Source organism: Haliotis rufescens, unplaced genomic scaffold, assembly GCF_023055435.1.
Source record: "Haliotis rufescens isolate VD_foot unplaced genomic scaffold, xgHalRufe1.0.p SCAF_605, whole genome shotgun sequence".
NCBI lineage: Eukaryota > Metazoa > Mollusca > Gastropoda > Lepetellida > Haliotidae > Haliotis > Haliotis rufescens.
The window spans coordinates 1-12,660 of record NW_025964341.1 but is presented as its reverse complement, the minus strand read 5'-3'; the positions used below and the strand labels follow the sequence as shown (position 1 = coordinate 12,660).

Below are 12,660 nucleotides of genomic sequence, written 5' to 3'. Positions count from 1 at the left end.
GCTGAAAGGGTACGGTGTAATTTTTTTCTGCGCATAATATTCAAATTTCTTTTTTTCCAACATATTGAACCCGCTAGAGGGGGGTGAGCATTATACATGGGTGCGCACTTTACTCAAGAAAATACGGTACACAAAACATGTGTGAAGAGACGTGTGTTACCATTTGGACCACATTCCTAACTTGACCTTTACCACCAAATTAAGCATGAACACATGAAAGGACTTGATGACATGGTGAACACTTAAAGCCAATGTATATGAGGCACGTGGAAGTACTTCTCATGCTGTAACAATCCCAGTGATACAACCTGGTATAGACGGCTTTCAGTCCCAGACAAGTGAAGATCTGGGGGGACTAGTTATTTTATCCTCCTATCTAGTTGTACTGTGTGTTTATTATTGCACTGGTGTTAAGACGCATGTACTGAATCAGCCATGTACATCAGTCTGCTGCTGGGCTCACCCTGCGGAAACTGTCCCTATCATGGTAGATGGTCTGCACCAACTCGGGGAGAAATCCCCGCGGTAAGTTGTGAGCCAGGAGAAACGGCAGCAGATTAGACACTCCATTCAGTGACCTGAAACATGTCATCAACATCATCAGTATCACCAACGCATCAGTGTCAGTGTCGTCAGTGTCAGTGTCAGTGTTAATAGTGTCAGTGTCATCAGTGACAGTGTCAGTGTCACCAGTGTCAGTGCCACCAGTGTCAGTGCCATCAGTGTCAGTGCCATCAGTGACAGTGTCATCAGTGACAGTGCCATCAGTGTCAGTGTCATCAATGTCAGTGACGTTAGTGTCATCAGTGTCAGTGTCATCATTGTCATCATTGTCAGTGTCACCAGTGTCAGTGTCATCAGTGTCAGTAGTTACAGTGTCATCAGTGTCAGTGTCATCAGTGTCAGTGACGTTTGTGTCACCAGTTTCAGTGCCACAAGTGTCAGTGCCACCAGTGTCAGTGCCATCAGTGTCAGTGTCACCAGTGTCAGTAGTGACAGTGTCATCAGTGTCAGTGTCATCAGTGTCACCAGTTTCAGTGCCACCAGTGTCAGTGTCATCAGTGTCAGTAGTGACAGTGTCATCAGTGTCAGTGTCACCAGTGTCAGTGACGTTTGTGTCATCAGTGTCAGTGTCGTCAGTGTCACCAGTTTCAGTGCCACCAGTGTCAGTGTCATCAGTGACAGTGCCATCAGTGTCAGTGTCGTCAGTGTCATCATTGTTAGTGTCATCAGTGTCAGTGTCACCAGTGTCAGTGCCATCAGTGTCAGTGTCATCAGTGTCAACGACCTCATGGTAATGGTGTCAATAGAATCAGGAAGCTGGGCTTCACAGAAGGCTAAAGAATTATGCATGATTCTCAGGCCCTTTCAAGATTATAAACTTTCGACAATATCATTTCAAGTAAGGAAAGTGAGGTTCCTAACACTCGGTCTCACCTTTGTTGTACAAAAGCACCTTGTAATACGAGTGCTGTATGACAAATACACTGACTTCTGGCTGTAGACAACATGTCACTCATTGGAGGAATGCTGCATCGCTGAAACACACAGGTAAGGTTGTAGCCTCAACAGCAATAAGCAATCAGTTCCAAGCTGAAAAATACATACCACTATCAATTCTGCAAAGTTTTGCATGGAAAACACACATGTAACTTAGAAAGACATTTGTGTAAATGGATGTACTCATGTGGGGAATTGACCCCAGGGTGTTGAGCATTTTAAGTTCTAGAAGGTTGTTCGGGTAGAAAACAAGCAATATATCTCTAAAACATTGTTTACTGTACTTTAACATGTCAAGCATACACAGCTTGCTATCATCATCCTACTTAAATCCTCTCCTCTCTCCCCCTTGTCACACAGTCAACAGGTAGACAGTCTTACCTTTGGGGCAGTCCTCTCCTCCTTGTCACACAGTCAACAGGTAGACAGTCTTACCTTTGGGGCAGTCCTCCCCCCCTTGTCACACAGTCAACAGGTAGACAGTCTTACCTTTGGGGCAGTCCTTTTTCTCCCTCCTCCTTGTAACACAGTCAACAGGAAGACAGTCTTACCTTGGGGGCAGTCCTCTCCTCTCTCCTCCTTGTCACACAGTCAACAGGAAGACAGTCTTACCTTGGGGGCAGTCCTCTCCTCTCCCCTCCTTGTCACACAATCAACAGGAAGACAGTCTTACCTTGGGGGCAGTCCTCTCCTCCTTGTAACACAGTCAACAGGAAGACAGTCTTACCTTGGGGGCAGTCCTCTCCTCCTTGTAACACAGTCAACAGGAAGACAGTCTTACCTTGGGGGCAGTCCTCTCCTCCTTGTAACACAGTCAACAGGTAGACAGTCTTACCTTGGGGGCAGTCCTCTCCTCCTTGTCACACAGTCAACAGGTAGACAGTCTTACCTTGGGGGCAGTCCTCTCCTCCTTGTAACACAGTCAACAGGAAGACAGTCTTACCTTGGGGGCAGTCCTCTCCTCCTTGTAACACAGTCAACAGGTAGACAGTCTTACCTTGGGGGCAGTCCTCTCCTCCTTGTCACACAGTCAACAGGTAGACAGTCTTACCTTGGGGGCAGTCCACTCCTTGTCACACAGTCTAATAGGTAGACAGTCTTACCTTGGGGGCAGTCCTCTCCTCCCCCCTCCTTGTCACACAGTCAACAGGTAGACAGTCTTACCTTGGGGGCAGTCCACTCCTTGTCACACAGTCTAATAGGTAGACAGTCTTACCTTGTGGGCAGTCCTCTCCTCCCTCTTCCTTGTCACAGTCAACAGGTAGACAGTCTTACCTTGGGGGCAGTCCCCTCCTGTCCCCTCCTTGTAACACAGTCAACAGGTAGACAGTCTTACCTTGGGGGCAGTCCTCTCCTCTCCCCTCCTTGTCACACAGTCAACAGGTAGACAGTCTTACCTTGGGGGCAGTCCTCTCCTCTCCCCTCCTTGTCACACAGTCAACAGGAAGACAGTCTTACCTTGGGGGCAGTCCTCTCCTCCTTGTCACACAGTCTAATAGGTAGACAGTCTTACCTTGGGGGCAGTCCTCTCCTCCCTCCTCCTTGTCACACAGTCAACAGGAAGACAGTCTTACCTTGGGGGCAGTCCTCTCCTCCTTGTCACACAGTCTAATAGGTAGACAGTCTTACCTTGGGGGCAGTCCTCTCCTCCCTCCTCCTTGTCACACAGTCAACAGGTAGACAGTCTTACCTTGGGGGCAGTTCTCTCCTCTCCCCTCCTTGTCACACAGTCAACAGGTAGACAGTCTTACCTTGGGGGCAGTCCTCTCCTCTCCTCTCCTTGTCACACAGTCAACAGGTAGACAGTCTTTCCTTGGGGGCAGTCCACTCCTTGTCACACAGTCAACAGGTCGACTGTCTTACCTTGGGGGCAGTTCTCTCCTCTCCCCTCCTTGTCACACAGTCAACAGGTAGACAGTCTTACCTTGGGAGCAGTCCTCTCCTCTCTCCTCCTTATCACACAGTCTAACAGGTAGACAGTCTTACCTTGGGGGCAGTCCTCTCCTCTCCTCTCCTTGTCACACAGTCAACAGGTAGACAGTCTTTCCTTGGGGGCAGTCCACTCCTTGTCACACAGTCAACAGGTCGACTGTCTTACCTTGGGGGCAGTTCTCTCCTCTCCCCTCCTTGTCACACAGTCAACAGGTAGACAGTCTTACCTTGGGAGCAGTCCTCTCCTCTCCTCTCCTTGTCACACAGTCAACAGGTAGTCAGTCTTACCTTGGGGGCAGTCCACTCCTTGTCACACAGTCAACAGGTAGACAGTCTTACCTTGGGAGCAATCCTCTCCTCTCTCCTCCTTATCACACAGTCAACAGGTAGACAGTCTTACCTTGGGAGCAGTCCTCTCCTCTCTCCTCCTTATCACACAGTCTAACAGGTAGACAGTCTTACCTTGGGGGCAGTCCTCTCCTCTCCTCTCCTTGTCACACAGTCAACAGGTAGACAGTCTTTCCTTGGGGGCAGTCCACTCCTTGTCACACAGTCAACAGGTCGACTGTCTTACCTTGGGGGCAGTTCTCTCCTCTCCCCTCCTTGTCACACAGTCAACAGGTAGACAGTCTTACCTTGGGAGCAGTCCTCTCCTCTCCTCTCCTTGTCACACAGTCAACAGGTAGTCAGTCTTACCTTGGGGGCAGTCCACTCCTTGTCACACAGTCAACAGGTAGACAGTCTTACCTTGGGAGCAATCCTCTCCTCTCTCCTCCTTATCACACAGTCAACAGGTAGACAGTCTTACCTTTGGAGCAGTCCTCTCCTCTCTCCTCCTTATCACACAGTCAACAGGTAGACAGTCTTACCTTGGGGGCAGTCCTCTCCTCCACTGCTACTCTGTCATAACAATCTAACAGGTAGTTCAGCATGTCTACTTCTTTACATTTGGCAAGAGGAAATTTTTCTGAGAATTCTCTATTGAAGTGTTCTGGAGACATCATCGGACTTATACTGCAAGTTGGAAATAAAACAGATTCTATACCAGCATGTCATGGTGAAACTGATTGAGACCGGGGAGTTACCATACAGAATGCCGTAAATGATAGCATATATACAAATTACAAACAGTGTTTGCAAGACATACACAGCCCTTGCACTTTCATTTCTAGAAGGCCCCAGTAAACATCACATACCACAATGGCTTTCAGTCTGATACCATAACACATGTTTCAGGGACATACACATCTACAGCCTCAATCTACATGGAAGGACAAACACATGCCCAATCAAGTACAATTTTACATCAGAAAGTTCTATGGATATCCAGGTTTACAACCTCTTCCCTCAATTTCACATGGCTTATTTCCAGCTGGAAACACAGAGTGCCAGCCCTTGCAAGCATGTCCTACCACGGGCTGGATCAGTACACAAACAAGCACCAGTCAATGAAAGTGCATATGCATCACCACCTCACCACTTCAATGCCCCACCCAAAGGATGACATATATATACTAAAGTAGACGTTTCTTGAGCTGCCATGAACATAATACAGTTTGAGTGTCTGGCTTTGTGAGTAAATTTGACCTTCACTATCACATAGAACAGATTCAAGAACAATCCTAAGGGTATAGAGCAAAACAACCAAATATGGTGTCCCTTGGCATAATTCAATGAAAACACAATTGTGCTATTCATTGAAAGTAGGTCATCAACATGATCAAGACCAACTATTGGCCGGATAACACTGTCATCACTGGCAAATCATCAACTACTACAAGTAAAGTAAGATATATGGTTGAAAAACGTCTGTATTACAATTGTAAAAACTTCTAAATGCCTCTCAAAGAGGTTAACCACTTCAAGTATCAGATTAAACCACATCTACAGGAAAATGTGGACAAGGAACAAGGAATGATCACTACCATGGCACTGACCTTATTGTTATATAGCTGACTGTATTGTTACATAGCTGACTCACAACTATTCCTAATCATTGACCTTATTGTTATATAGCTGACTGTATTGTTATATAGCTGACTCACAACTATTCCTAATCATTGACCTTATTGTTATATAGCTGACTCACAACTATTCCTAATCACTGACCTTATTGTTATGTAGCTGACTGTATGTTATATAGCTGACTCACAACTATTCCTAATCACTGACCTTATTATTATATAGCTGACTGTATTGTTATATAGCTGACTCACAACTATTCCTAATCACTGACCTTATTGTTATATAGCTGACTGTATTGTTATAAAGCTGACACAACTATTCCTAATCACTGACCTTATTGTTATATAGCTGACTGTATTGTTATAAAGCTGACACAACTATTCCTAATCACTGACCTTATTGTTATAAAGCTGACTCACAACTATTCCTAATCACTGACCTTATTGTTATGTAGCTGACTGTATGTTATATAGCTGACTCACAACTATTCCTAATCACTGACCTTAATGTTATATAGCTGACTCACAACTATTCCTAATCATTGACCTTATTGTTATATAGCTGACTCACAATTATTCCTAATCATTGACCCAACTGTTATATAGCTGACTCACAACTATTCCTAATCATTGACCTTGTTATATAGCTGACTCACAACTATTCCTAATCACTGACCGTATTGTTATATAGCTGACTCACAATTCCTAATCATTGACCGTATTGTTATATAGCTGACTCACAACTATTCAAAATCACTGACCTTATTGTTATATAGCTGACTAACAACTATTCCTAATCATTGACCGTATTGTTATATAGCTAACTCACAACTATTCCTAATCAATGACCCAACTGTTATATAGCTGACTCACAACTATTCCTAATCATTGACCTTGTTATATAGCTGACTCACAACTATTCCTAATCACTGACCGTATTGTTATATAGCTGACTCACAACTATTCCTATTGTTTCAAAGTGTGACGTGGTCAGATTATTACATCAGTGTGGAGACTCCAGGTGAATACACAGATCCCCAGCCACCTGGTGTCATACAAGGCGACTCAATGGATCGGGTGGTCAGACTTGCTTGATTACATGTCATTCTAATCTTATTACAGTCAAATTAATCCCACATAGTTGGTTGCATATGATTATGTTGGATAAACAAAAATAAGTTGTATCAACCTTTGTAATCGAAAATCGGACAACCACACTATAGATAATGATACAAACACGTAATATAAAAAAATGAAAAAATGAAATATTCATATTGTTTGATACGTTGTTAGCAGAATATGTTTTCTTATCATGCAACCTCTGAAGCTTAACACAAAACTACTATCAACTGATTCAAAAAAATTTTGAAAGAATAGTCTGGAATGGGAGTCGCCAGTTTGAAACTAGTGCCGCAGAGCTCAAGAAAGCAGCTTTCTTAGTGGCTAATGTAGGCTTCCTGTTAGTCATTTCATTGGTCAGTCAAAATTCCCTGTAATGGGATGTCTTCAGCGGTTGCGAGAACTTGTATCTGATTTTATGAGATTGAGGTAATCTTAGCATGTGGTTTTTTTTATATCCTGTTTTGTTTATTCAAAGCATTAATTGTTTATTGTTAAGCAAGTCTTTCTCTGCAGCCGTTGTAATATGCAGCTACCAGCCGACTCGTTTCGCATCAAAACACGTAGCTGTGTTCTCGCAAGCAGATGACCACAGAGTATGCTGATCACTTGTCGCATTAACAAGACTGATTAACGTCGGATTAACGGGTCTAAATAGCACCGATTTAATTGGTTCCCATCATTTGTGTCGGACAAAGCCGACTGTCGGATCAACGAGACTTGACTGTACATGGATTGGTGCACATGATGTCAATCACTTGATTGTCTGGTCCAGACGATTTTATTTACAGACCATTGTCATATATTCCTGAGCCTGGTGTTAAAAAATAAACAAAAAGCTTAATAATTATGATAGGCAGAAAATAATCAAGAATATTCAAGACCAATGAGTTCCATGTTATCTTTAGTTCAACTGGTGTACTCTTTCATCTATGACCATGTTTAAGGCACAGGGTTTTTACACCCATCAATTTAATTTAATCTCTGAACTGCCATGTTCACAATAACAACAAGCTTCACACTTGAGACATTCACAGATGCACGGCATCATGTCACATTATCAGATATGCACTAATTCATCCCAAAATGGAAAATTCTGTTCCAAAACATGACTATGTTTCAATTCATAAACATGCACTGTCCATCGATAAGTTTCCACATTACACTGAGTGAGTGAGTTGGGTTAAACGCTTCTTTGAACAGTATTCGAGATATATCACGGCATGTCAAAAGCCCAAAGTGATGCAGGCCTTAGACGTTTACCACTTAGGTGAAACCCACAAGCATGGTGCTGACACCACATTACCATGACTACAGCTTGCTGGGCCAAAACAAACAGCCTCAGGCCATCAAGCATCAGTGAAACACTCTGACATGATCATTTTCTGTTCTATATTTCAATCTGTGTAAACATTCTACAGAAAAGAACAAATCTCGCTGCCTGCACACACTTGTGTTTCAAACTTTAATAACTGAGGACCAACTTTCTTTCTGTTGTGGAGTGTAGTTAGGAGAACATAATGACAATATATTGGCCAGTCAAGCACATCTCCATACCCTTACAATACCACACCTTGAAACCACAATGGTACCACCAAAAACCTGTAGCTGCTGCTGCTTACCTTCTTGGGCTGCTGCTGTAGGACTTGAGGGGGGACAGAGCTGGGGGATGTGTGCGTAACAACAGCACAGGGTTCTCCTGGCTGTCCCTCATCAGCATGAGAACCTCCATGAGCACCTGGCTGACAACGTCACTATAGTCAATGTTACCCCCACTACATGCCTCGTCTACCACCTCCACTAACTGAGGCAAATGAAGAGTTTCACACGATTTCTCTCTCCAGGAAGTCACAAACACACGACTGACAGCCGATAACACTTGTTCCTCACTTGCTTCAGATCCAAAGCTGACATCCTGGAAATTGACAAAGTGCTGATTGATATTATTTCAAGTATTCACCTGTCTACTTCATGTGTGATGCCTGTGACATAACAATGATATAGAGCGCAGACAATATCTGAACCTACCGCCAATGTAACGTGATCAGTAAACACAAATGTCAGACTCAGAAAAAGAATACCAGTACACTCTCGGGACCCACAACAATAGTCTTAGTACCTACAGCGCATCATGGGCAGTTTTGGTCATCTGTCGTCATATCCACCAGTCATGACCAATGTCCACATGATTCATTCCAGGCTCCAAAGTAATTATCAAATCCTACAGTACATGATACCACTTCACTACTTTACAGGACCCTCATAATGCCCGCAAGGACACTTACCATTGTGTTAGTGAAGGTAAAACCCTGATGTGGTCATGACAACTAAGCCAGGAACAGAGTGACCAGGGGCTGACAGAGTGACAACAACCCACACCATTATTACCATGATTACACCATTATAAACAAGATGGCGAGGCCTGTTGCTCTTTTAACATGTCCTAGTCATTGCTAGAAGAGGTGTTTTTTGGCACTGTATAGTAGAATATACCCTCTGAATTTTGGTTATTATACTTATTCTTATTTACATGAAGATTAAAGAGAAACAATTATCTAAAAATATATGGTCAAACATTTATCATTCTTGAATGCTTTTTGTTTAACAACCAGTGATTAATCTTGAAAGCCCTACCAATCCCAGCTCTATCGTGGTTATTGTGATCATGAAACATTGTTTGTTCTTTAACGATGCACTCAGCAATATTCCAGCTATATGACGGTGGTATGTAAATAATCGAATCTGTACCATGAGCATAAATCTACACAAATGGGATACGATGGCATGCATCAACCAAATCAGACAGCCTGACCACCCGATCCTCTTAGTCGCCTCTTATGACAAGCATAGTTGCCTCTTAAGGCAAGCATGGGTTGCTGAAAACGGTCCTGAAATAAAACTATTCCTTGTCAAGTCAATTCTTATATACATTGAAACTGAAGCAAGTTTTCGCAGTTACCCTTTTCCTCTTGATTTCAGGTCTGGGTTCTGGTTCTTCGACCTCCATTGTCTCGATGCCAGAATCCACATCCATCTGAGACTGGGAGCTACAAACACAGACACACACTCAGTATCTAGGTAACACACACCAGACACACTCGACATCCAGGTAACACACACAAGACACACTCGACATCCAGGTAACACACACCAGACACACTCAACATCCAGGTAACACACACAAGACACACTCGACATCCAGGTAACACACACAGACACACTCAACATCTAGGTAACACACAGACACACTCAACATCTAGGTAACACACACAGACACACTCAACATCTAGGTAACACACACAGACACACTCAACATCTAGGTAACACACACAGACACACTTAACATCTAGGTAACACACACAGACACACTCAACATCTAGGTAACACACACAGACACACTTAACATCTAGGTAACACACACAGACACACTCAACATCTAGGTAACACACACCAGACACACTCGACATCCAGGTAACACACACAAGACACACTCGACATCCAGGTAACACACACCAGACACACTCAACATCCAGGTAACACACACAAGACACACTCGACATCCAGGTAACACACACAGACACACTCAACATCTAGGTAACACACAGACACACTCAACATCTAGGTAACACACACAGACACACTCAACATCTAGGTAACACACACAGACACACTCAACATCTAGGTAACACACACAGACACACTCAACATCCAGGTAACACACACAGACACACTCAACATCCAGGTAACACACACAGACACACTCAACATCTAGGTAACACACACAGACACACTCAACATCCAGGTAACACACACAGACACACTCAACATCCAGGTAACACACACAAGACACACTCAATATCTAGGTAACACACACAGACACACTCAACATCCAGGTAACACACACAAGACACACTCAATATCTAGGTAACACACACAGACACACTCAACATCCAGGTAACACACACAGACACACTCAACATCCACGTAACACACACAGACACACTCAACATCTAGGTAACACACACAGACACACTCAACATCTAGGTAACACACACAGACACACTCAACATCTAGGTAACACACACAGACACACTCAACATCTAGGTAACACACACAGACACACTTAACATCTAGGTAACACACACAGACACACTCAACATCTAGGTAACACTCACAGACACACTCAACATCCAGGTAACACACACCAGACACACTCAACATCCAGGTAACACACCAGACACACTCAACATCCAGGGACACAAACTATAACACTGTGCATAACCTTTTAAGATTAATTGGGAAATTTGTAATTCCAATATTGGAATGTTTAACTGATATTTGTTGCAGACATGGGGCAGGCTTGGGTTCAATATCAGACTCTGAGTTGCCACCCAACTTTTCACTGATTTTGTGTATGGAGTCAAAATTAAATTTTACTGATGTGTCTCCAGATGTTTCACTATCATAGAACTCTCTAGATCAACAGGTTGACTGTGCCAACATCTGATAATGCTCATGACATGAGGAATAAGACCACGTATCCCCAGTACTATGTGTATTATTACTACAATTACCATGCATCGGTGAATCACAACTTTTAAATTCACGATACAAGTATAAATCACCGTGGAACACTTAGTCTAAAATATCAATACATACCTAAAATGTTTGCTGTAAAAACTGTTACACTAAACACGAAATAGCATGACCAGGAGTGAAAAACAGTAGTGAAAACATAAATATTTTCATCCATTGCACCATACTTGACACTGCCAACTGTGAATTGTCAGTGTACCAGGTATTTGCGAATCATGTCTATGAAAAAGATGGCTTACGCACCACAGATAAGAGCACATGCAAGTACAATGACACTTGTGAACAAAGTATCGCGATACTTATTGGATCGCAGTTGATGTATCGACCCAGCCCTAATTATTACACTAATGCTGACAAGAAATTATCAGTAGACACCTGTTAGTCAACATGGATACTGTTGTGGGAGAAGTTTTTTTCTTTTGTTTGTTTGTTTGTTGTTTAATGCCACACTAAGCAATATTCCAGCTATATGACGGCAGCCTGAAAATAATTGAGTCTGGACCAGACAATCCAGTGATTGACATCATGAGCATCGATTTACGCAATTGGGATACGATGATATGCATCAACCATGTCATCGAGTCTGACCATGTGATCCCATTAGTTGCCTATTACGACAAAGCAACCCATGCTTGCCGTAAAAGGCGACTCTGCTTGTCGTAAGAGGCAACTAACGGGATCGGATGGTCAGACATGTCATCGATCCTAATTGCGTGGATCAATGCTTATGATGTCATTCACTGGATTGTCGGGTCCAGACTCAATTATTTACAGACCATCGTCATATAGCTGGAATATTGCTGCGTGCAGCTTAAAACAACAAACCAACCAACCTTACGACAAGCAATAGGTCCTAAAGACCTATGCTAACCAAGATCTTCACAGGTCACTTTACTTTTCAATTGCTGTTGCTACAGTGGTCAGTCACCCTAGGACCTGAATCTTTGCTGCCTGGGACCCCCAAAACCATGACTGAGACTCTCCACAACTCACAAATAAAAGGGGCTGGCTGGGTAGAACCCTGTTAAATATCAAAAATGACAAAAATCCTACTTTTTTTCGGAGCAAAATTCGGTGTCCATGTCCATGGTCTGAGGAGTAGCTGCTGGGCAATCAACACCAAGGCTGCCAGATGAGGATGCTGTACTTTGAGATGACTGCTGGCTCTCAGAGCCCTGCTGCATGGGTGATGCTTGACTAGCTTCATTCCTTTCTACAGGACTGGACTGGTTGCCTCCAAGGCGGGCAAGGCGTCTCCTCCGAATCTGGAATGGCAAACACGCTGACATTCCCATTTCATGTGTATTTGCAAATTATTGCAAAACTATATGACAACAGCAGTGATAGAAACAGTTTTAGTCCACTAGTTCTTTTATGATAACATATAGCAAAACTCTTAAAAAGGTCAAATCTCTACTATTCCTAATGATATCTTAAGTATTGGGCAGTTTGGCAAGGACAATAGGACTAATGCCAATTTCTATCACTGAATGCTTATCCTACACACAGTTTCAGATGACAGAGATTCCCTGAACTACAAATAGGCATA

At 43.2% G+C, this 12,660-nt stretch overlaps 1 protein-coding gene across 1 annotated transcript; it reads right to left on the bottom strand.

Annotated features, from left to right (window-relative positions):
• Nucleotides 1-427: 427 nt before the first annotated feature.
• On the bottom strand, nucleotides 428-12,400 carry LOC125375878 (ubiquitin conjugation factor E4 B-like). Its single transcript, XM_048386805.1, has 6 exons — nucleotides 12,165-12,400; nucleotides 9,475-9,562; nucleotides 8,138-8,430; nucleotides 4,302-4,446; nucleotides 1,438-1,538; nucleotides 428-578 (listed from the first exon to the last, which is right to left on the bottom strand). Exons 1-6 carry the CDS (start codon nucleotides 12,398-12,400, stop codon nucleotides 443-445), a joined length of 999 nt encoding a protein of 332 aa, XP_048242762.1. The 3' UTR covers nucleotides 428-442.
• Nucleotides 12,401-12,660: the final 260 nt, after the last annotated feature.

Excerpts from the sequence above, each read along its gene's own strand:
- LOC125375878 (XM_048386805.1), bottom strand. The coding sequence starts at position 12,400 with ATGTCAGCGTGTTTGCCATTCCAGATTCGGAGGAGACGCCTTGCCCGC. Across the intron at positions 9,563-12,164 it reads GAATTTTGCTCCGAAAAAAA|CTCCCAGTCTCAGATGGATG; the intron begins GTAGGATTTTTG and ends CTGTGTTTGTAG. Across the intron at positions 8,431-9,474 it reads CTGAAATCAAGAGGAAAAGG|GATGTCAGCTTTGGATCTGA; the intron begins GTAACTGCGAAA and ends GTCAATTTCCAG.